The sequence below is a fragment of the Zosterops lateralis genome, assembly GCF_965231275.1.
Source record: "Zosterops lateralis genome assembly, chromosome: 14".
NCBI classification, from domain to species: Eukaryota; Metazoa; Chordata; class Aves; order Passeriformes; family Zosteropidae; genus Zosterops; species Zosterops lateralis.
Genome location: NC_139774.1, coordinates 15,254,555 through 15,278,549, shown reverse-complemented (window position 1 = coordinate 15,278,549; position 23,995 = coordinate 15,254,555). Strand labels below are relative to the sequence as shown.

General features: G+C 47.8%; 2 protein-coding genes across 5 annotated transcripts; both read left to right on the top strand.

Moving 5' to 3' along the window:
* Positions 1 to 173: 173 nt before the first annotated feature.
* BRD8 (bromodomain containing 8) lies at positions 174 to 15,247 on the top strand. 4 transcript variants are annotated; one of them, XM_083871645.1, is made up of 22 exons: positions 174 to 227; positions 495 to 591; positions 1,318 to 1,387; positions 1,640 to 1,689; positions 2,567 to 2,689; positions 2,834 to 2,914; positions 3,349 to 3,413; positions 3,991 to 4,127; positions 4,548 to 4,763; positions 6,018 to 6,162; positions 7,279 to 7,488; positions 7,893 to 8,173; positions 8,661 to 9,116; positions 9,462 to 9,555; positions 9,766 to 9,812; positions 10,141 to 10,355; positions 10,615 to 10,707; positions 10,891 to 10,959; positions 11,660 to 11,837; positions 12,449 to 12,553; positions 13,479 to 13,523; positions 14,653 to 15,233. In XM_083871645.1, exons 1-22 carry the CDS (start codon positions 209 to 211, stop codon positions 14,710 to 14,712), a joined length of 2,856 nt encoding a protein of 951 aa, XP_083727771.1. In that variant the 5' UTR covers positions 174 to 208; the 3' UTR covers positions 14,713 to 15,233. The 4 variants fall into 4 exon arrangements, with proteins under 4 accessions (XP_083727771.1, XP_083727772.1, XP_083727773.1 ...); XM_083871646.1 differs by lacking the exon at positions 13,479 to 13,523 and having other exon boundaries at positions 14,653 to 15,247; XM_083871647.1 differs by lacking the exon at positions 7,279 to 7,488 and having other exon boundaries at positions 14,653 to 15,229.
* Positions 15,248 to 15,863: 616 nt separating this feature from the next.
* LOC310915216 (bromodomain-containing protein 8-like) lies at positions 15,864 to 23,773 on the top strand. Its single transcript, XM_083871930.1, has 7 exons — positions 15,864 to 15,995; positions 19,093 to 19,365; positions 19,770 to 19,973; positions 21,234 to 21,379; positions 22,071 to 22,157; positions 22,490 to 22,558; positions 23,506 to 23,773. The coding sequence occupies exons 2-7, from the start codon at positions 19,093 to 19,095 to the stop codon at positions 23,726 to 23,728; spliced, it is 1,002 nt and encodes a 333-aa protein (XP_083728056.1). The 5' UTR covers positions 15,864 to 15,995; the 3' UTR covers positions 23,729 to 23,773.
* The last annotated feature ends 222 nt before the right edge of the window (positions 23,774 to 23,995 follow it).

Genomic DNA, 23,995 nt, shown 5'->3' with positions numbered 1-23,995 from the left:
CTCGCCGCCCGCCCGCTCCGCCAATGGGAGCGCGGCATGCGCCCCTCTCGACCAATCAGCGCCCGCGGTTGGGGCAGAGGGGGCGGGGCTCGCATAACCGGCCTCCCGCGAGGGGACGCGGTGAGGGGGGCGTGGCAGCGCTCGGCCGCCTCCCGGCGGGCTTTGCGCGCGGTGCCGCCCCTGCCGCCCTCAGGGCCGGGCGGGGAAGATGGCGGCGGGGCCGGGGAGTGAGTGCGGGGCTGGGCGGGAGGCACGGCGGGGAGCGAGCGGCGGCGGGGCTGGGGAGGAGAAAGGGCAGGAGAATGGCTCGAGGAGAACGGAGCGGTTGCGAAGGACCCTCCCGGGAAGAGCCAACGGTGGGGCGGGGCGGGGCCAATGGGTCCGGGAGGGGTGGGGCCAGAATCCGGGAGGGGCGTGGCCAGCCGTGGGAGCCGCGGGTTCGAGTCCCGCTGTGCCCGAGCGCTGCCCCCGCGCACTCCTGCCCTGTCCCGCAGAGCACAAGCTGCTGAGCGCCGGCCCCACCGAGCCCTGGTCCATCCGTGAGAAGCTCTGCCTGGCCTCCTCCGTCATGCGCAGCGGCGACCAGAACTGGTACGGGAGCAGGGAGGGCGGGCAGCATGTGCAGAGCACCGGGAATGTCACCCTGCTGCCTCTATTCAGAACAAAGATGGGGTGTAAGAGGTGTTGAAAGTGGACCTGGACAGGCATTTTTTTGCCTTCATAACTGCTGTGTAAAAGTAGAGGTGTGTTTAATCAAAATAATGAGCAATTAAGCTGGAGAGAGACTTTAGAGAAAGACATGCAGTCTCAGGACAAGGGGAGAATGGCTTCTGACAGAGGGAGGGTTAGGCTGGAAATTAGGAAAAAAATCTTTACTGTGAGGGTGGTGAGGCACTGGAAAGGGTTGCCCAGAGAAGTTGTGGTCCTGATGATCTTTAAGGTCCTTCCCAACCCATTCTATAATTCTGTGTTCATAGTTAGATGAGGTGTGTTGTGGATAACAAAGACAGGTAACAGATTCCTGTGCACTGAAACCTGTAGCTCTGTTTTTCTGTCCATTTCTCCTCACTAAAATAAGGGCTTTGTAGAAATGTAATCGTGTAACCAAATGCAAGAATCTTGCTTTTCAAAGCAAAGGAGTGAAGTTAATGTTTATTAGAAGCAGGCAAATATTTTTGAGACTTGTGCGACTCCTTGATGAGTCCATTATGTTTAGCGGGGTTATTCAGTGATGCTAAGAGAGGTTTTCATCTTTTCTCTGTATATTGGTTGGGGAAGAAGGTAAATTAATGGTGACTTGCTCTTTCCCTCCCACAGGGTCTCAGTCAGCAGAGCCATCAAACCTTTTGCAGAGCCAGGACGCCCACCTGACTGGTTTTCCCAAAAGGTAAAACACTGACATTTGAATCTTGGACACCAAATCTCTGCACAATCAGAAATGCCATACTGAGGATGAATTGAGGATTAATTGTTTTGTGCTTTATCCACTTCACACTTATTAAGTAAGACTAACTAAAGAGATTCTTTATCAGGCATGTGATTAAGCTGTGAATGGGAATTTGTGAATGTCCCTGTATTTTGATGTGTCCTGCTGTTTGGGCAAGCAAATTGTCCTCTGACTTCCTTTGTTTCTTCTCAGCACTGTGCATCTCAGTACTCAGAGCTCCTGGAGACCACGGAGACCCCTAAGTGAGTACAAAGCCTGACCCCAGCACAGCCTGCAGCAGCTCAGGGGGCACTCGTGGGTTCTTACAGCAAGGTCATTCTCACTGTTAAATTACTTAGGCCCCCACCCAACTCCTCCCAAAAGGAGCTTTTCAGAATTAGAAAATTCGTGTGGAATGGCTGTTGTGGGACAGTGGGATCAGGGATTGTCAGATGGGAAAGATAATATTTATTTGGCTGGAATAAAACACTGGAGGTTGGTCTTACTGATCAGAAGTTTTATCATTCAGAATAGGGGTAGAAAAGAGAAGGAGTGAGAAGGGAGATGTTTTGTATTTGTCGCTATTTTGCAGTGGTTTCTTACAGTTTTCTTATCAGTGTTATCACTACAGCTCTGTGATCTCAGTTATTTACTGCTCCTAATTCCAGGCTTTTTGTTTGGGGACTTCACAGGGTATTAACTTAAAGATGGGGCATTTAAAAGTAATGTGTATGTGTGACTGATTTGTTTGTGAATGATCTTCAGCACTAGAGTTGCAAAATCAAAGGGCTTAGTAGAGCCAGTGAAGAAAAAAAATAGATGTTTCTTCTTGGGGAGAAAAAGAATTTTTTAGTGAAGTGGAAGGATTGTTTTCAGGTTGAGAATTTTTAGTAGACTTGCATCTTTGATGTGTTGCTGAAGACTTTAACACTGGCTGAATTAGCAAAAATGTGCTGAAAAGATTATTTGAACATTGTGCTGTCCGATATCATTTAAGGGATTTTGAGGAAGTTGATGTATTTTTTTTTTTTTTTTTTTTGCATAAGCGTGTTATGAATGACAGAGAGCAGCCATTTTTTAAAGAGGAACTGGGTTCTCTTGTGGATGGTGTCTGAGTTTTTCTTTTCTCTTATTCTGTAGAAGAAAACGTGGTGAGAAGGGAGAAGTTGTGGAAACTGTGGAAGATGTTATTGTGCGGAAACTGACTGCAGAGAGGGTTGAGGAGTTGAAGAAAATTATTAAAGAAACACAGGAAAAGTACAGGTATATGACAGAGGTGTTAAAATGTTGCACTCCTGACAGTCCTGTCCTGAAAAAGTAGTCCAAGTGGGATGGTGTTTGGGGTGAAAATGCTGCCTAAGGTGTCCAGTTCAGTGATCAGAAAGTGAAAAGATTTTATGATTTCAGGCAACTCAAGAAGGATGCAGAGCTGATCCAGGCCGGACACATGGATAACAGACTGGAGGAGCTGTGCAATGAGATTATGATGTGGGTTATTTAATTATTTCTTCTGACATTGTAGTTTCCTGGCATTCTGTCCAGCATCTGTTGCTCCACATAGTTTGGGTTAAGAGAAATGGGGCATCTGGGCACATGTTTTGGCCTCTGAGGGGGGACTGAGCTTGAACTTGGGGGATACCAGCTGGTGTGGAGCATCCTTTGGAGTTGCTCAGTAAAGTTTGGCCATGGCTTGCAGAACTAAGTTTGCTGCTTCCGTTTTGACAATCATCTGGAAGTGAAATTTCCAGCCCAGTGTGTCATTCTCTGGCTCTGCTTCTTGCCTTGGGGGATTTGAGCCTGAGTCCACAGGAGTGATTTGATGTTGTCTGGAGATAATAGGGTGAGGATCAGTAAAATGCATTTTGAAGGGGCAGTTAAAGGGAGCTGAGACATCCCGTGACAGGTTTTTGTTCTTTATGCAGAAAGAAAAAAATGGAAGAGGAGGAGGCAGAAGTCAAGAGGAAGGCTACAGATGCTGCTTATCAGGGTAAGCTGGAAATGAGCTGCCTTCGTTTTCCTCAGACCCATGCATATATTCATAAAAACACTTAGAAAATACCAAAGTCTTGTTGGGACCTGCAGGAGGAATTCCTTGACCCTAGAGTGGAGAGAGAGGTTGTTTTCTCTTTCTAGCACTTTATTTGTAACAGGGTAAAAGGCAGAGGCTTCTGAAGAAGGAACAAAACCTTCAGGAAAGGTGTATCCAAAGGGAAAGGAGGATTAGTAAGGAGCTCTGTGTTAGAATGTCAGGCTTTTCACACCTTTTGTTTCTCCTGGTCACTGAAGATAAGAGACTTTTATTCTGAGTGTTTAGTTCTTCATGGCTTATGGGGCATTTAATTAGGTGGTGAGAGGTGATGAATACCCAACTGCTAGAGAAACCTGCAGTTAAATTGCATTACCCAAAGTTAGTTTTATTTGGGAACTGAGCCTAGTGGGGTGCAAGAAATTCTTATAACATAAATTGTGCTCCTAAAGTTCTTCAGGATAAAGTCAAAGGTAACTCTTGGGGACTGTCCACAGTGGAGTCACTGGCTCTCACTTTAGTTTCTGCTCTCTTCCAGCTCGCCAGGCCATTAAGAACCCACCTCGAAGGCTCACGGGGGTGATGGTTCGTTCTCCTGCTGGCTCCACCTCCCCGGGTGGGGATTATTCCCTCGGAGATCTGTCCCAGCCCGCTGGGGATGAGGCCAGTCCAGGGGTAAGGATCCTTCTCTGGGTGGGAGGGAAAGCCCAGCTTGGGACACGGGGCTCTGCATCCATCACAGAGAAGGGGCCTGGGGAGAAGCCCTTGCCTTGCTTTGCAGATTTCAGGTGCTGCAGTGTGGTTGGTGACAGCACTGCTCAAGATCCATGTCCTCTTCCCTGTCCGTGGTGATCCAGTGCCTGGATCAAAGGCCGTGTAGGGGCCTTGTGGGTTGGCCAGGCAGTCTGTGAGTGCCTGGGAAATGGCTCTGCAGGGCAGGGAAAGGGTGAAAGCACATGCCTGGAGTAGGGGCAGCGAGTGAATGGAGTAGGTGTCTGTGGTGTGCTGGATCAATGCTCTTGGGGGAAGCAGCAAGCGGGGCTGGTCCGTGTGGTGGAGTGTGGCTTTGAACAGTGTGGTTTTTCTCTTTCTCAGGTCACGCCAGGGACATTGCCCAGCACCCCAGTTGCCTCCTTCATTGGAATCCCTGACACCCCTCCAGGCTCTGCTCCCCTGGATGCCCCCATGACCCCAGTCACTGATGATTCACCCCAGAAAAAGATGATAGGACAAAAAGCAACTCCGCCTCCTTCCCCTCTGCTCTCAGAGCTGCTGAAGAAGGGCAGTCTCCTGCCCACAAGCCCCAGGCTGGTATGGAGCTCTCTGCTCATATATGCAAGCACACGAACAATTTGCTCCAGACTCTCTCACTGAAAAAGGGGGATCTGCAAAGAATTTTAAAAAATGTGCAGTTTTGTGAGAGTCCCAGCAGAAGTGATAATCTGAGAGGTAGAAATACCCCTGTGAGCTGCAGAGGTGAGCCCCTTTCCCAGCAGGACTGCAGGGCTTGTGCAGCACTTAGGACTGGCTGTCCCCTCAGTCATAAGGAGTTGGAGTTGCAGGGTTTGCTAGAAGAAATTATTCTCCTCAGGAGAGGGAACTTGTTAGTCAGCATCATCCCCATCAGCCTCCGTGGAGCTGTTCCTGGTGATTCCTACACTGGGCTCACAATTCTTTACACCTTGTCAGGAACTTGTGTTTCAGTATTTTTAACGTGTCTTAGCACGAGAGTAGGGAATCCTTGAATGGTGTTTATGACCTACACAGAAGTGCTTCAGTTTCCTCCTAATTGTAGACAGTTACTAAAATCTCTGTGATGAGAACCCACCTGTGGTGTTTGTGACTCGAGAAGTCTTAGGAGATGTTGACACTGTTCAGAGCCCAGTCTGAAAACAGCAGCCATCAGCCTGCTTGTGACACAGATTGCCTGGGTTAGTGCTTGTGTGATGGAGTAGGTGTGTTGCTGTTGACTTTTTTTCTTCATAGTAGTCAGATCTAGAGTCTTCTATTTGTTAGCTTGGGTAAATGTTCCGTGGATTTTGTGTTTGCAGGATGTAACATAAAGTGGAGGAGGGAAAGGCAGTGGCTGTGGAAGGCTGAGTTTTCTTTGTAGGAACAGGACTGGTTTGCATCTGTTCCAAGGTCCATCATAGGTTCACTGTGTTACCTTGATCATGTTACTTTCCATTTTGGTACTTCTGCTTCTCTCAACTCAAAACAAGAGATATTTCTGTGCCATCTCAGAGTCTAGAGAGACTCATATGTGTAGAGGATTGTGAGGTCTTTGAACAGAAGAACTGTGATAGAGCAAAGGATGCACTTGGCCTCACCTCAAATGAAGGTGGCACTACAGCTGTGTTACAGCTGAACAACAGCAGCAGTTTCAGACTGTTGTGTTCTGCACTTGTATGAGGGGCCTCAGGCAGGGACTAACCTGAATAAAAACGGCAGAAGAAAATGCTGGGACAGCAGATGCTGGTCCTGTTCATGGAGGTGCACATCTGGCAGAGAATCACTGCTGTGGTGCTATCTCCAGGAAACTTCAGTCTTGTCCTCCTTTGACAGGTTGGTGAAAATGAAATGGCAGTGGCTTCTGGTCACATGAACAGCTCTGGAGTGCTGCTGGAGGTAGGAAGTGTCCTTCCAGTGCTGCACAGTGGGGAAATGCAGTCAGCACCTGGTGCTGTCCCTGCATCTCCAGCTGCTTCAGGTAACTTGGGCCTCTCCCTGTACAGTTCTCCCTTAAGACATACCTTCAAACTGTTCTGGGAATTTTCTTTGGAGAAAGATGATCTCTACCTGGCTGGTTTGGGGGCTTCTCTATCAGTTGTATTTCTATTTCTGTGCCCCTGTCCATCTCACCCCTACTTTTTAAGAAGACCCTAATCCTTAAAAGAGTGACTGAAACAATTTGGCTTGATTCAGTCCTGATCCATGCAGTCTGGTTTTCTGGGTTTGACACAGCCTAATACCAGGGAGTTGGGGAAAAATGGTCTAGATCTGATTCCAAACGTGTCAAACACAGCTCCCTGTGGATCTGGAGACCTCACGTGCCTTCCCTCTGCTGTATCTTAGAGATCGGTTGAGAGTAAGACCACTGAGCTCCAGAGGAAGTTCACAGAGTGGGGGTAAGGGGGACAGTGCAAGACTCTGCATTGGGCATTTTCAGAACAGTCTGCCTAAGGAAGTCTTTTTTTCTCAGCTCCTGTTGACCAGTGATTTAGTCACATCATCTGCAACTGAGAATTTATGTCACTCATTCGTACAGAATTCTATACGAGTAATCTTGCTTTCCTTACCCATATCTGGTTTTTTAAGACCTGTTAATTTGGTCCAGACAGTTCCATAAATTCAGACTGGAAGTTGCAGCTAAGTTGGATGGCAACCTTTGATAAGAGGAATTCTCCAGGAAAAAACCTGCAAAGAGATCCCCTCCACTCCCTCCCAGCTCCTGTGACAACTGTTTGTCTTGGCTTACCTTGTGTGGCTCTCTCAGCACTGTTTTCCAGATTTTCCGTAATTGTTTTGGGATGAGCCTTTGGAAGGGCATCTCTGTGCATGTGTGGCTTAGTCTGTGCAGCCCTTAGAGTGAGTGCAGTGTTCTGTAGCTGCATGGTTCCACTTCAGACTGCACACACAACAGGAGTTGTGCATTTTTTGGTGTGGGTTCTCTGTACAGCTTTTGGGACTCTTTCTAGGTATCTCTCCATGTCTTTTCCCAGAAGAAGCCACCAGGCAGTGAAGAGCCCAGTCAGTGGTGGCTTTTGTGAACTTCAAGTGGTGGCTGCTTCTTGCTCATGTGCTTTTCCCTTCTACTCTCTGTTAGGTGCTCCTACGCTTTCCCGGCTTTTAGAAGCTGGTCCTGCACAGTTCACCTCACCTCTTGCTTCCTTCTCCGCTGTTGCCAGCGAGCCTCCAGCTAAGCTCCTGCCACCCCCAGTAGAGCCTGTGTCCCAGGCCACTATTGTCATGATGCCCACGCTGTCAGCACCAGCCGTTGTGCCACCAGCTGCAGCTCCAGAAAGCGTAGCCACAGGTGCGTTCCTGAACTACGCTGAACTCAGAGCTCACGTCCTGCTGGAGAGCAGAACTTCCCGTGGGATCAGCGCCCTGCGAGCTCTCAGCTGGGCTTTTGTCACCTCAGACTCACTATCCTGGCCAGAAAGGATGGTTGTGGCTGGGTTCTGGAGTAAACATGGTTTTAGACAGGGTTTTTTGGGTGGGGGTGGAGGTGCTGGTGATTTGCCGGACTGGAGTTCAAGGGTTGGAGTCTCACTTTGTCTCTCCTGTGGGAAATCAAACCCGAATTTGTCTTTTATTAATCTAAGCTTTGGTGGGGTGGGTGGGCCTGGGATGCTTGTGCTTGGTGTTACCCACTGCAGTGTTTATGTGGGGACTTCTCCAGCTTGGTCTCTGACTGTTCCTCTCATCCTTGTGCAGTGAGCCAGCCCGAAGCCTGTGTTTCCATGGAGGCAGTGTCTGATTCCCACACTGTGACAGTGTCCATGGACAGCAGTGAAATATCAATGATCATTGATTCCATCAAGAAAGAGTGCCTGGGTTCTGGGGCTGGCAGCACTGCAGGATCTTCCAAAGATCACTGCATGGATGGGAAAGAAGATCTGGATTTGGCTGAAAAAATGGATATTGCAGTGTCCTATACAGGGGAAGAGCTGGACTTCGATACGGTTGGAAACATTATAGCCATCATTGAGGACAAGGTAAATGGGGAAAGCAGAGTGCCAGTGCCTTATGCTCCACATTCAGCTGGGTTAATCTCAAATGATTGCTGTTCACCAGTTTAGTTTTAAAAAGCAAGAAATAACTATTCCAGAATGCACATTCTCACCATCATTTTCCAGATCAACAGGAAAGGACACCACTGCTGCCTGTTTGACACTGGTGCTCCTTTTCAGAGTACAGAAAGAAATGTCTTTCTTCCTTGGAGGGGAGGGTTTGGGTCATGTCTCTGGCAGACAGATGAGCGCTGCTCACAGTATCCTTTCCAGGAGTGCTGTGTTTCTGTAACTGAAGCTTCAGGAGAAACTCCCACAGGGAGTGATACAAATCTGTCTGCGAAAGACAACTTTGTATACAGAGTAGACTGGGACTTCCACAGTTGTCTCAGTACCAAATAATATGAACTTTTCTTTAATCCCTCCTCCTGATCTCAGCCTGCATTGCTGTGTGTTTGTTTTGACAATAAAGGTAGACGACCACCCTGAAGTCCTGGATGCAGCAGTTGTTGAAGCTGCTCTGTCTTCTTTCTGCGAAGATACCGATGACCCTCAGACCCTTCCTGGCCCCTGGGAACATTCAATTCGTCAGGAGCATGAGAAACAGGCCCAGATGCCACAGGTGTCTGTGACTGTGAAGCAGGAGAGGCTGGAGTGTGAGGAGCCAGAGGCAAAGGGAATTCGAGACCTAATGGGCATCAGTGAGCTGGGGTCAGAAATAAAGACTGAACATGCAGAGCAGGACCAGAGTCAGCTGGGCCCTGAAGAAACCATAACAGCAACTTCAAGAGTGACAGAAACACCAGAGCTTAGAAACCAAGAGATAGAAGAAGATCAAAGAGCAGCTGTAACATCAGGAGAGACTTCTGAAATCAAGATAGAGTCATCCCAGGGAGAAGATGCAGTGCTCAATCCAGTGAAGACAGAGGTATGTGGTCACAGAGGCTGTCTGGAACTGGTGTGGGGAAAGAGAGGAGCAGTTGTGGCAGGTAGGAGCGAAGTTTAGAGGAAGGATGAGTGCTGGATTGAAGTGACCCTTCAATGAATGTGACTGACTGTTTTCCTGGGAGTCAGGTTGCTGATGTGCAGAGCAGCTCTGCTGTAGGCAGTACCTTTGTGTATCTCCCCCCACCCATGTGCAGAATTGCTGCTGGGAAGGTGCTCAGTGAACCTCATTGCCTGGAGTCAGGTTAGGGTGAGTGAGATGTGCCCACACCTTCACTGAAGTAAGCTGACACAAACATCTAGATTTGTGCATTTCTCTTCCCTCCAGACCCCACCTGATGATGATTCATCCCCTCCACAAGTCCCAAATGTGAGTGAAGACTCCTCACAAGCTGATGTTCAGCACAAATTTGAGCTGTCAGGTAACTTAATTCAGCTAGGAAATCTTTTACATGCAACATTATTAGCTGGATAGTTGTTAGTTATCTGGTTCAGGTTTTTTGGGGAGGAGGGAGAAAAGATACCTGTAGGAACAGTATTAATTACTGCAGGACAATAGGCATTGGTGCAGGAGCTTTTGTAGGAAGGGCTGCTCAGGAGAATCAATATTTCTGCATTTCTTCCTTTCACAGAGTCAATGAAGGAGGAGGCCCAAGCCCTGTTTAGGAGTCAGATAAAGGTAATTTCCAGTTGGTTTTAGTCATCTTGAGTTTATTGGCAACATCTTGCTGCTGCTGTCTGCTGAAAGGCAAAGCTTGTGTTCAGCTTTCTGCACTGGGAAGTGAGCAGTCTGCAGCTGAAGGGGAGATTGCTTCAGAATGTAAAGGTGTTTGTGTATGTGCTTCTGGGTCTGTGGGGAGAAGCAGGGCAGGGTGGAGAGACTGGGATTTTGTGGCAGTGCCTGTACAGTTGTCAGCAGCCTCACAGGAAAATCACTTTGCTCACAGAGCCATAGCTGCTTTGGAGGCACTGAGTGGCTGTGCCAGCTGATGGACTCTGTGTTTCAGGATGGGCAGGGTGAGGAGGATGATGAGGACGGTGCCAGTGAGGCTGCCAGTTTGGAGGAACCCAAAGAAGAAGACCAGGGTGAGGGGTATCTCTCAGAGATGGACAATGAGCCCCCAGTGAGCGAGAGCGACGACGGCTTCAGCGTCCACAACGCGCCCTTGCAGTCCCACGCGCTCGCCGACTCCATCCCCAGCAGCCCGGCCTCCTCCCAGTTGTGAGTGTCAGGGCACACAGGGAGTACAGCATTCCCATTTCTGGTTTGCTGAGTGGGTCCTGAGGGAGAATTTGTTGATGATTTGTTTGGTTCTTGCTTACAAGGGCGAGTGTGCAGACAGCACTCCAGTACCAGCTCCCACTTTTTCCTTCTGTCTTTGGTGTGGATTAGCGTGGGCATGTCGAGGATAAAACAAACCATGTGTTTTCTGCTCTGAGGCAGTAATCAGACTCCTGAAGGAATTATATTCTCTTCCCAGCTCAGTGTGCAGTGAGGACCAGGAAGCAATACAGGCTCAGAAGATTTGGAAGAAAGCCATCATGCTGGTTTGGAGAGCAGCAGCTAATCACAGGTGAGTTTGATGTCTTGGCAGAAAGAAGTGACTAATCCTAGACAAGTCTCCACTCTCCCATCTCAGAGGCTTATCTCTCTTGGGAGATGACGAATCATCTTGTTACAGACAAATAAACAGGAGAGCATGAAATAAATATTTACCAGCAGGGACAGGCACTGAGTGGACTCCTTCTCTCTGCAGGTATGCCAATGTCTTCTTACAGCCTGTAACTGATGACATAGCACCAGGCTACCACAGCATCGTGCAGAGGTGAGTCTCAGCAGTCTTCTGTCATTAGAACTCTGTATGTTTGTATATTTGTAGGGATTTCTGGCAGGAACAATGTGGCTTTTGCCTGCTGTGCAGACTTGGAAGAGAATTCTTTTTTTGACATGATTCAGTCAGAATAGGGTTTCCCCAAGAACAGTCATCATCAGTAACAGGCACATGTCTGTACACAGCCCTGACTTCATGTGAAGTATTCTCAGTTACACAGAACATTTTATCAGTAAGGTGAAACTGATCCAGTTTTTATCCAAGAGTAGGATTTAACCTTTAGAATTCTTAAAAGCTCCTCTCTAATCAGCATTTTTTACTGTCCCAGATGGTAGACTTTTCTGGAAGAATTACCAGAATCCCCTGCTAGCTGCTGAAATCTCTTAGAAACAGTTGAAGCTCAGTGGCTGCAGCTCTAGCTCTTTAGTTTCTGTGTCAGTGGTGCCTGGAGAAGGCAGATGCCTCTCCTGAGAGATATCTGAGGCTGTTGTTACCATTCCAGGTAACTGCTGGATACCTTGTATCTTCTGACCCAGGCCTTGGTGCTGGGAGCACAGCCCATGGGGGGAGACCCCCTTCAGCTAAATAAAATAGACACTGTAACTAAACACATTACAGACCCAGGGCTGTTTCCAAATGAGATGGGAAAGAGTTAAGCATTTCTGTTGCAATTTTACCTGCATTTCTTTCACAGGCCAATGGATTTGTCTACCATCAAAAAGAACATTGAGAACGGGCTGATCCGAACCACAGCCGAGTTCCAGCGGGATATTATGCTGATGTTTCAGAATGCAGTGATGTACAACAGCTCTGACCATGATGTGTACCACATGGCTGTGGAGATGCAGAGAGATGTCCTGGAGCAGATCCAGGTAAAGTACTGAGCTGAGGGCAGGACAGAGGACATCTGCAGGACAGAGCATCTGCCTTGGTCCATAGGCCTGGCTGTAGGACCACAGTTTCACTCCCAGTGTGTTTGGATGGTACCTCAGGTGTTTATGTTGAACTAGATTGTGGGCGAGTTAAAAGTAACGCATCAAAATTTTTTATATGTTCATCCCAGAACAATTTCAAATGTAATTTCCTTTAGGGAAATGCTTAGACCAGCAAGAACCAGGGTGTGGTTCAGGAACAAGAACTGTGAATGACAGGGGACGCGACAGCTTCTTTGGGTGGCTGTGCTGGTTTATGTTGATATAAAGTACACAAGAAAATGCCCTGTGAATTTCTGCTGTTAAAAATATCCTTTGAAGCAGAATGTTCCAGCTGACAGGGCTAACAGAGTTTGAATTGGGGTTTTGTAGTTCCCCAGGACTTGTGGCTTCTGAGGTAAATTGGGGAACTTATTCTGAGCAGCACACAAGGAACTGAAACTGCCTGTGATCCAATCATTCCCAGCCTGTGGTCTGTGATAGTTAACTGCCATGCACTTACTGAGCTTGTTTTTGCCTGACAATCTTAACAGAGTGTGGTTTCCTTGCAGCAATTTCTGGCCACACAACTGATGATGCAAACATCAGAGTCAGGGATCAGTGCAAAGAGCCTGCGGGGGCGAGACTCTACTCGCAAGCAGGATGCTTCAGAGAAGGTGAGAATGCTGCACCCTGTGCAAGGGCACTTGGGATCTTCTGAAGAATCCCAAGATACTGCATGAAGTTCCCACACCAAGGAGGCAAAAGTTCCCACACCAGCATCTTCATGTGAACAAATTTTCTTTAAATATGTCTATTGATCAGATTTCAGTTCTGGAACTGTACAGCATTCCAAAGGCAGATCTCATGATTTTTTTTCTATAATCCAAATACTTCTCTTACCGGTTTTTAAAAACAGGTGATAAAAACGGTAGGAAATGAACAGAGTATTGGAAGAGGTGTGAATACTCTCAGGCACATGGTGTGACTCTTGGGGATGGGCCTGCAGGGCAAGGAGTTGGACTCAATGATCCTTGTGGTTCCTCTCTAACTCCACAGGTTCTGTGATTCCATGATATGGCAGAAAGGTGGAGGGAGTTGCCATATCCTTCACTTTAGTCAGGTTTTTAGAGCTAGAGAATCAGTCACCTCTGGTTTGCTGTGTAAAATACACCAGAGAACCTTTAAATTCCACACTGATCTAAGCAATGAAGGTTCGTTTGTGGGTTTTGTTTTTTTTTCCTCTGTAAAGACACATGCAAACTTGATGAAGTGATCTCAGGTACCCTCTGGTGCAGACAAAACTGTGACAGCAGGGACAGCCTGCTTAGTTCTAGTGACAGCTGCACCAAGCAGGAATTGTTTGGTAGACAAGGAAAACTTGCTGTGGCTGTGGAGGGAATATCCCTTTCCTGGCATTCTGGCTCTCGCAGTATCCCTCTTTTTGTCTGTTTTTATGTTCCTGCTGCATAAGACTGACGCCCTGCAGGAAGGGGAGTGGGGCACATGTTCCTCTATGCTCGTGTGTGGGCTCAGTGCTTCTGTGTGGTGTGTGCATTTCAGCTGATGCCTGATAAGTCCTTCTGTTTGGCCTTTTAACAGGACAGTGTCCCAATGGGCTCTCCTGCCTTCCTTCTCTCTCTCTTTGTAAGTATTGAAAGGCTCCAGCAGGTTCTGCAGTAGTGCTGCCAGGTGCTCTGCTCCTTGTCTGGGTGATCACTGCACTTTCACAGCATCCTTAGCACTGCAGCAGGGTGTGTTTGACTTGGGGGCTGCACCACTGTGATCTGAGAAGAGAATCTCAGTCCCTTATTCTCAAAATGGGTGAGCGGGTGGGGCTTCAGTCTTTTCTTCTGGTTCCAAGTGTTTTTGTTTTGTCATCTGCTTTTGCTTTTTTTCCATGACTTCTCTCCTGCTTTCTTTCCATGTAAATGGGAAGACAAAAACCCCAAGTGGTGCAGTCCTGTAGTTCCTACATCTCTCATGTTTATACAGCTGCCCCTTCCATATGTCCGAGGCAGTACAAAAGGTCTTGGGAGAGTGAGGAGTCAGCTGCGTGTCCTTTATCTGTTCCTGGTTCAGAAAGCAAATAAGACTCTACAGAAATATCTTGCTCTGTGCCCGTGGTGATCTGGAAGTGTTTGGAAAGATATTCCCTCTGGGAAACCCCAAGTCTCCGAGTTACTGTGAGGAGAGAGAGGAGGAAGATGGAGAGCAGTCCTTATCTCTCACAAGTATCTAAAGACAGAGGAGTACTCCAGGAGAGGCAGCAGATCAGCCAGAGAGAAAGGGCAGCGGATCAGAGGAAGCTCTCAGCTCACCTGCTCATGGAAAGGAGCTGTGTGGAGGAACTAGGGAGCTAGTGCCAGGGTCACTCAGCTGGAGGAGCGTTTCCCATAGGGATCAGCAGCTGATAAGGTATGTTAGTCAGCAGTTTTCCTTTTCCCACCTTAAGCTAGAATCTGCCGTTTAGGAGAAAGCCTGCACAGTCCAGGCTCCAGAAGCATCTGTCTGGCCAGAGGTGTTGCCTCTCTCTGCCCTGGCTCCAGCAGTGCAGAGATGCTGCCAGAGATGCACCCTGCTGTGTCCAGATCCAGCTTTAGGCAGGTCTGCAGGCAGGCTTTGGCAGGGACAGCTTCCCTTTCTCTTGATGAGAAAGCATGAAAAGTTGTTGCCAGATGCAGAATTCCCTCCCTCCCCCTTTTCCTCCCTCGCGCTGTGCCGGAGGGACGTTCCTGCGGGGTTGTGTAACTCTGTTTGTTTGCCTTGTGAGCAGGATGGAGGCACCAGAGGGCGGCGCTGCGCCATCGAGGCAGACATGAAGATGAAGAAATGATGCTGCAGACACAAAATCCCAGCAGAATCCCAGGCATCCGGAGCTGGAGTGTGAGCAGGCAGCTCTTAACAGCTGTTGGAGGAGGAAGAAAAGCCGCAGGTCCATTTCTGGGACCTGGTTCACACCTTCACTTGCCCTTCTGGAAAAGCAGTGTCCAGTCAGAATGTGTAACCCAAAGAAACTTCCCCAGAGGGGAAGACCAGCCCCCCTGCCTGTTTTAGGGCAGTTGTCATGGGCTTCATCAGTGTCCTGGTGTTAGCTAGCAACTGGTGGCTCGTATGTACTGTAATGTGAAGTGTACAGATTTTTACTAGTGATGTGTAAATGTGATGTATATTAAAATCTGAGAACAAACCCGTGTGCAGTGTACTGAGCATCGGAGCTCTGCAGGGAGGAACTCTGTGGTACAAGCCTGGATCCCCACCTGGAATATCTGCAAATATCATTTTCTTCCAGTTATCCCTATAGCACACATGCATGGCAGAGCTCTGACAATCCATAAATCCTGGGAAAGCTGCACAGTGCTTGGATGGAGAGGAAGATTCCCTTCATGAATGATTCCCTTCATGAGTGTGTGAGGATACAGCACCGCTGTGGTGACACTGAAGATCAAACCTTGAGAAGTTAAATACTGCAGTCTTGCTGGAGCTTTCCTTAGGAGAAAATGCATTGAAAAGGACTTGACATTCTTTCCCCAGAGATCTGTGGAGGCTGCACTAGTCAGAGTGAAACCCTGTGATCCCAGCACCCCGTAGGCAGGATTGCCAGTACCTGGTTTCATATATGAGCTTGTGCACTGTTTCTACTGGGAATTACAGTCCTTTTCCTCAGCAACGTGAAGGTTTAAGTTCTGTGCAAGAATTTCCAAGTCACTTTTTCTGCTCGTATGACCTGAGATGAAACTTGCATGTTTTCTGCCCACACAATCTTTCATGGGATAAAAAAAAAAAACAACAAAATGACACCATCCTTGATTGTTGCAGCAGCTTGGAGTGCTCTGCACTCTGTGCAGCACGTCCAGGGTGCAGCTTTTCTGGTAGGCAGGTTTCAGGAAACTGAGTCACTGGGATTAAGACCAGAGGCATTGTTGGCTTATCCAGTAAGAGCTCTCAGTTTTCACAAGTTCAGTGTTGAAGTTGGCCATGCCTGCTGTGTCAAGTCCTGTGTATTGCTGAGGTGAATTTTCACCAAGAGTCACCTTACTGATGTGGAAATGCTGAAACTCCCCTGGATTGGTGACTGGTTAATTGTCCTTCACTGCTCAACCCAGGAGCAAATTTCTGGTTTGAATTCTTATTGTTCTCAGTTCATTGCACAAAAAAAATTACAGGGGTCTTTTGGTTTTCATGCATTTTATGGAGTGATTTCAGTTAGGGACAAACAGTTTATTATTGCCTGTTGTGACAGGACAAGGTAATGGTTCTAAACTAAAAGAGAGCCTGTTTAGACTGGATGAAGATTTGTTTTACAATGATGGTGGTGAGGCCCTGGCACGGGTTACCCAGAGAAGCTGTGGATGCCCCATCCCTGAAGTGTTGAAAGCCAAGTTGGACAAGGCTCTGAGCAACTTGGGATAGTGGAAGGTGTCCCTGCCCCTGGCAGGGGGGCTGGACCCAGACAGCCTTTAAAGGTCCCTCCCAACCCAACCTGTTCCATAATTCTAAGTTGGAAAGAACCTCAGTGCATTCCTTTACTTCATTCAGCTGCTCAGAGCGGGGCCAGCTTCAAATATTTACCTTATACCCAGTCAGAATTTCCTGTGGTGCAACTTGTCATGCCTGTCTCCTTTCACTGTTGGGCACTGAGAAGAGTCTGGCTCCATCTCTGTGTAACACCTCTGCCCTGCCATTGTCTCTGCTGGAAAACTGAAGGTGCAGCCCAGGAGAAGACCTTTATCAGACCCTCTGGTAACTTGCTTTCATCATGGCAAGCATTGCTGTTCCTTCCTAGCCTTGGTTTCTTCTCTTAACCAGGTATTTTTCTCTCAGCCTTTTCTCATTTCCCATGACATTTTAATAGTCTTTAATGATGTTTAAGAGCTTTAAATATGATTTTCTCCACGGAGCTTCATTCCCTCTTTCCCAATTCATCATCTCATGCTCTGAACTACTTCCTAATTCTCTTCTTCCTAATGCTTTGTTCTAATCTGTCTAGTGCAGAGATGATGTTTTACTGTGCTGCATCTCCCAGCACCCACCCTTTTACAGACAGATGAAACTGTCATCCTTTTTCTGCTTTTCTTCTTAAATGACAAGTTACACAGCATAGGCTCGGTCACATTATATTTAAGCTTCTTTAGGGCACACAGATGAATCCCAATGGGTTCTAAGGTTTATTCACTCCCTCAAATTGTTCTAAAGTCTCCCCTGTTGACATTTTAATTAGAAATCATCTCTCAGACCCATCCCAAGAGAAGGTCTCATGTGAGCTCCTCTGTGGCAACTGCTGATAATGATGATTAATTTGGTTTTTCCAACTGGCCCTATTTTCCACTGAGATGTTTGGCACTGATCGTGTGTCATCCCCACTGATCATCTGGCAGCTCTCTGCTTCTGATGTTTTTGATGAGGTTTTTTGTTTTTATTTGCTTTTATGTCTTTAGCAAATTGTTCTCCTTTTTTTTTCTTCTTTTTTTTTTTTTTTTTTTTGTCTACTTTATGTGGATTCTACATTTCATTTATTAGAGTTCAGGCTTTTATCATTTTTCTTGTTTTGACATGCAAGTTCTTTTTAAAGGCTTTTTGATTTCTAACAGCTTTTTCCCAGAACAGCAAGGGTTGTGCAGTGTCTGATCTCTGCAAAGTGAACTAAAACTTTCCAATTTGAGTGAGGTTCCTTGCTAGTGACTTATGTAGCCAACATCATTAAGAACTGTCATGCAATTCTTAATTAAAAGTTCAAGTCTGTGTCATTTTGTCCGGAATTGGTGTAGAGCTGAGCTGTCTGTGATTATTTCACTCATCATGTCTTGCACTAATGCTGCTGCTCTGCTGTCTGGCATCTTGAGTCTTCCAAGATTTGGTAAAACTGAACATAAGGCTGAAGATCTCTTTAATCTTATGCCCAAGTTCCCAGGACTTCAACGTTTATCCCTCTGGAGCACAGAAAGATGATCACAAGTGATCAGATTACCCCAGGATGAGGCTTTTCTGTGCCTCTGCGTGTGGCAACTCTGCTGAGGCTGTAGGAGAGAGCTCCAGGCACAGGGTTTCTCTTCAGATGGAATCTCAGTTTGCCCAACTCCCTCACTTGGAAGTGGGAGCAGGTAATGTTATCTCTTACTTCATCAAATTTCATCTGCTGCCACTGAAGTGAACTTCGAAAGAGGTTTCAGAAGGACAGGCTTTCAGATATTAACTCTACTTGCAAGTTCACAAAACAAGCGAAGCAGTTTTCTCATCCCAGACCCAGTGGATTCTGTATTTCTCCCAGTTATGCACCATAAGCTGAATTTGGAGCTGTGCCAGCAGTCCTGAGAATGGAAGAGCCAATCAGTGAGAAATGTGCTTGTTCAAAAAATTAGGTTGTACATAATTAACTGAAGACTCTAAAGATAGTGTTAATTAATTCTCTCAGCATAGAATTCTCCATAGGTGCAGCATCCAGGCAGCTCCATTCAGTGGAAAGATGCAGATTTCATGACATCCTTTCATGTTGTACTGTGACTCTGCAATCAGTTCCCCAGGCTTAGAGGACTCAGAGTGCACTTATGAAGTAGAAGACATTTAGGCATGGACTAATGAACAGTGATGAAATGAGTGGTTTCTTCCTTCTTAAGAGAATGCTAACTTTTATTTTCTGCAATGTATAGAATTGTGCCTGTTGGTGTGTGACTGGTTATAATTCTGGCTCAGAAGAATCCAGATCACCATCCAGATAAATCCCACTTGTCACTTTCAAAATTGTCTGTAAGGTTTGTAGTAAGTTATCTCCAGTATAAAAAGTTCTCAGGGGGCAGCAAGTGGAACTTCAGTGAATTGTCCTCGGAATCACCAGTTGTTCTCAACACTGAGCAGCTGAGGAGCCCCAGCAAGACTCAATCTGAGCTTGCTGGTGCCTTCTGCACCTTAAAAATGGAGCATCAGCAATGCCATGTGCTCTCAGACAGCTCAGCAAGCCCTGAGCAGAGTGACCCACTGACCAGGGCAAGGAGAGAGCACAGCAAAAACACCAGAGAACCTGAAATTCAGTTGCTCTGAAGCAGCAGTTTGTGTTGCAGAGCTGCAGCCCTGCCATGTGCAGTGTGGTGAGCTCAGGTGTAGGCTGCTCACCCCAGAGTCCTTCCCACACTGTGGCCCTCCAACTGTGTCAAGAAATGAGCTGGGCATGGCAGTTCTGGATCAGGGTACAAATAAATTGCTGTCTTTTCGTTGTTTGCAGATGGGCCATGCCTGGAAGTCTGAGTTGGAATCTCCCATCAAGTCAGAGAACAGTGACTTCCAGTCTCTTCCTGACTGGGATTCAAGCTTGGACCTGGATGTGAGGAGCTGGAGAAACACTGAAGAGGTGGCCATGGGGAAGCTGGAGGGGAGCAGCCAAGAGGCAGACCATGAGATGGAGCTGAGTGAGCCTCTCTGGAAGGATGATAGTGAAGATTACCACAAGGCAGAGAAGCCACATGAAAGTGACAGTGTTTTCCAGTTCCTCTTGGAGGTAGGACTGTTTGGATTACAGTAAAATGCAGGTGGGCAGCAAAGTTCAGGCCCTCCTGAAACATTGGGCTTTTCAGGGCCTGCACTATCCGTGTGAACAAAAACAGTTTGGGGGCACAGCAGAAGCTCTGGGTTCACTTTCTCCCCAGCCCACGTCCAGCCTTTCCTCCCATTAGGAGCTCCCACTGCACCCAGGCAGCTGCTTTGCCAAAACACAGCTCACCCTTAAGCACAGAAATGTCAGTGAACTGACACTGCAATAATAACACAGGGCTTCATCAGATTTTGCAAGGATTCCTAAAAATGGAAAGGCGTTCATGAGTGATTGCAAAAATAGCATCTCTGCTGTTTATTTCTTCTCCCTTTTGCCTTCACAATTTGAAGTAATAAATCACTGTCTTGCAGGTAACCCAGATGTTGGAATCTTTCTGCATTAGCAGCACAGAGTCATCGCAGACTCCGTGGGATTATTGTGGCTCGGGGAAGCAGAGTGATGGGGAAGAACTGAGGTGCCAGGAAAAGACCACAGCAACAGCAGTCTCAGGAGCAGAGGAGAGTCAACTACACACCCTGGCAAAAGATGAGGAAGAACACTTCCTGGGAAGAGAGGTAGGAGAGTGGTGATCCTATAAGAGCCTCTGGCCCTTGATGAGAGAATGGACAGTGAAGGAAACCAGCTCTAGAACTAGAGATGGGGGAGCCCCAGGCTCTGAGAGGGGAGACAAAACACATGGGAAGGGCAACACAGGAGAAATGTGTGAGGGAAGGGTGTTTTTTTTTTATGTATGGCTGCGTATCTTTATAAACAGGAAGCTTATTACAGATGAAACCCTCAGATGTGAGCTGGAGGAATTGCTCCTTGGCAGTGTAAAGGTGACTCATGAGAGCTGGCAGGCTGCTCTCAGGTTTGAGGCAAGGTTGGAATACTTGCCTGGATCTAATTGCTGTGTTTTGCAGCACAGCTTGGCTGGTTTCAGGCCCACGTGGCTGTGCCAGCAATAACCATCTGCCCCTGGGGACTGTCATGTCTTGGAAGCAGGCACTGTCTAGCCTGGGTTTGCATCAGTCCTGTGTTTGGGGGCTGTGGGCTCCCACCAGCCTGCTGGGTATTCCTGGGGAAGTAACAGCAGTGGAGGAACAAGGGCCATTTTTCCACATTAGTTCTCTTGCAAACTCGGGACACTGGAGATAAATAACCAACCTCCAGGATTTCACCTGTTCAGCCAGGACAGTGTACTCCCAGCTGTTACTCTGCTCTCAACTGCTGTTACTCCCAGCAGCTCCCTCACAGTTCTCCCAGTGGTCACAGCCAAACACAGCTCAGTGTCCAGTTTCTTTCTGAGGAGTCTGCTCATGCTTCAGATCTGTTGAGGATTCTGAGGTGTTCCTGCATGAAATCCCACTGAGCATTTTACTGGCAAACCACTGCAACAACAGCACCACTCTGCTTCCTGGCTGAGTCTATGCCCTGTCATTTTAACGTGGGAGTTTCTGAGGAAACCCTTGTTGTACTCTAAAGGTTCCTGTTATCTGTATTTGGAGCTTTAAAAAGCCTGAGGCAGTCTTACCTCAGCTCCTGATTGCCCTCTCTGCATCCATGACTCTTCCCAGAGAGCAGACAGACACAACACTGGGCACCACTCAGCTCCACAGGGTTTGTGTCAGCCAGGGGTGGATGTCATCCAAGAGATCACACAGAGCTCTTGCTGGGAAGGTCTCAGTGAGGTCAGACAGCATCCTCTGAGTAAAAGAGCAAGGAAGCTCCCAGCTGAGCCTGGATGCAGGAAAGGGATATGCAGCAGGCTGGTTTCTAGATAAAGGATTCGGGTAATGTGCTGCCATTTTAGATGTATCCTCTGTGCTCTTCAGGACGAGACTGAAGAGATGCCTGAAGAACCACCTGTGGATGAGCTGCATCCAGCAGAGATGAGTGCTCAGGCCCTGGATCAAGATGACAGTGACAGCACCTCTGCAGCCCCAGTGCTGGACTCCACAGCCTCTCCCAACATGCACCTGTAAGTAGCTGGCTCTGCACTCTTGCAAATGCAGCAGAACAGAGTCATTTCCCTTGTCACGCATGAGAACAAGTGCATGGTCACATCCAGGAAGGTGAGACAGCCAAGCAGAGCAGGAGGGAAGGAGGTAATTTGTGCTATCTCTGGATTTGCTGGTATTATAGGGCATTGATCCTAAGATGAAGTGAGAAGTGTAGAGATTAGATAAGAGATAAAATGGAAAATACATGTTTTCTCAAGTCAAATAGGCCTGGTGTGAGCTGGACAGGCTCTGTCAGACAATGCACAGCCCAGCATTACCAACACCCTTTGAGCAGCTGCAGGTGTGTCAGTCACATGCAGGCTCTGCCTACATGTGTGATCACTTGGACTGCCTTTCAAAGAAAAAACATGGGGTATTGGAAAAAGAAACTTCACAAAAAACACCTCAGTGAAGTTCTGAACTGCAGAGTAGCTTGAGGTTTTCTATCCAGTTTGGTCCTGGTTTTTATCTCAGCTTTGCTTTTACCTCTTGTCCTGCATCTTCCTGCACTCTGGATGTTCAGTTGTGCATTCTGATGCAGAACACTCCCACCATCACACTCAGAGGCTTTTTGTAGCTTCATCCACCTGGATGTGGTGGGTGCCAGCAGAATTTTCACCTCCCACTTTGTCTCAAGTGTGATGATCTGGCAGTATCTTCACTCCACAGGCTGCAGCCAAGCTGGAATAATCCCTTGCAGCACCTGATCCTCAAAAAAAGGCTCCTGTCCATCTGGAGGATGATAGCCAGCCACAGGTACGTGGGAACAGAGGGCTGCATCAACATATCCTGAACACACTGCCCTGAGTCCCAGCTCCTGTGTCACCAGTCCCAGCTCCTGTGTCACCTCCCAGGGGCTGGCCTGTCTCTCAGGGACTTTGCTTTGGGAACAGCTGCCTGCTGCAGAGCTGGAGAGAACACTGCATATTGATTTCCTCTGCTTAATGTGGCAGAGCCCAAATGCTGCTTCCTACACAGCTGGCACAACACTGGCTGTGGCCCTCAGGGCTAGAAGGGAGAGGCAATCCCTGCTCTATGTTTTTGGTGCAGGGGCAGGCAGAGAACACTCTTTGTCCTTGTCCCTGTAGGTTCAGCAGCCCGTTCCTGAAGCCAGTGTCAGAGAAACAAGCCCCTGGATACAAGGATGTGGTAAAGAGGTGAGTTTGTGGAGGAAGTGCTCACTGACTGATTTCTCTCTGGTTATTTTCTGTCTTAGCTGGTTTCCAAAGGGCCAATGGAATGGTTTCCTTCCTCCTTTTCCAGAGTTTGGCTGGCACCAGCATCTCCCACTGATTTCTTACAGTAAAAAACTCCCTTCTGGGTAATTAGAACCTGGAATCTTGCACTGACTCTGGGGCTGGTGGGGATTGTGCCTGGCCTGTGCAGGCTTTGCCTGGCTGGCTTATCCCAGGCACAGTCCCTGGGCAGGGGATCCAGGCCCTGCAGCTCAGGAGTCCCTTTTCCCCACTCCTGGAATGTGCCTCGGGAGGTGCCCGCTCCTCACCCGCGGCGAGCGCCCCAGATGTTTCACTCTCAGCACACAAGTGGGTCAGAAGAATATTTCCCAGAGAGATTAATAGCATTTTTTCAGAGCTGAATCATGTTCTATTCTGGTCACAGTTGTCCTCTCTGCAGCCATTCATTTTCCCATTCTGTCAAAATAAGGGAAGTAATATTTATTCCCTATCATGTTCCCCTTACCAGCACTGCTATTTTTGCTGGTGGCACCATTCGATCTTTAGGGGGTTTAATAGATACCTATTTTAGAATTTTTTCTTTCTCCACTAAGACCTGGACTGACTTCCTGAAGACTAATTACTGCTTGCCTTCTCTGGAGCTCAGCATCCCATTTTTTCCAGAGGTGACTGCTAATGACCTGCCAAGTTGATTGGATAGAAAGTGTCGCATTGGCTGAACTCACTTTTGTCTGGCTCGGAAGAAAAGCCTTTCTCACTCCCCCCTGTGTGTCTTGAGCAATAAAATTGATTGAAAATAGCAGTGCTTTCAGGGCCACCCTGAAATGAGAACAGGCACATTCATGCAGATCCCAAAGGACGCCTGGCCTGAGTTTCAATTTCATTCTTCTTCTGTCTGTCTTTTGCAGACCCATGGATTTATCCAGCATAAAGAGGAGGCTGTCAAAGGGCCACATTCAGTCCGTGATGCAGTTCCAGTGTGACCTGATGCTCATGTTCCAGAACGCTGTGATGTACAACAGCTCCGACCACCGCGTGTTCCACGTGGCTGTGGAGATGCAAAGAGAGGTCCTGGAGCAGCTGCAGGTCTTGGCTGAAGCCCTCCTGCTGTCCAGGGACAGGCTGGAGTGAGGCAGAAGGTAACCAGCCCTGCCTGAGGCCTCTCTCAGTTGGAGCAGTGTTGTCTCTGTGGGTCAGGGCATCTCGGGCTCAGAGGATGTGCTGCCCTGGCTTGGGTAGACCTCGTTATCCCCGGCGCTGGCTGCTGGGTTGATGGGTTGATTCAAAGCAGTTTTTGGGAGGGCACCACGTTGGAAGCCTCCATTGTTTTTGGGAAAAGCAGCGACGTAGCCCTGTAGGGAGAAGAGTTCCCTGGGATGAAAAGCAAGGGAGAAAATC

Bases quoted from the DNA above. Each gene is read 5' to 3' on its own strand.
- BRD8 (XM_083871645.1), top strand. The intron at 8,174-8,660 runs GTAAATGGGGAA...TTGACAATAAAG, and splicing joins TAGCCATCATTGAGGACAAG to GTAGACGACCACCCTGAAGT. The intron at 10,708-10,890 runs GTGAGTTTGATG...TTCTCTCTGCAG, and splicing joins AGAGCAGCAGCTAATCACAG to GTATGCCAATGTCTTCTTAC.
- LOC310915216 (XM_083871930.1), top strand. From the start codon at position 19,093: ATGGGCCATGCCTGGAAGTCTGAGTTGGAATCTCCCATCAAGTCAGAG. The intron at 22,158-22,489 runs GTACGTGGGAAC...TTGTCCCTGTAG, and splicing joins AGGATGATAGCCAGCCACAG to GTTCAGCAGCCCGTTCCTGA. The intron at 22,559-23,505 runs GTGAGTTTGTGG...TGTCTTTTGCAG, and splicing joins TACAAGGATGTGGTAAAGAG to ACCCATGGATTTATCCAGCA.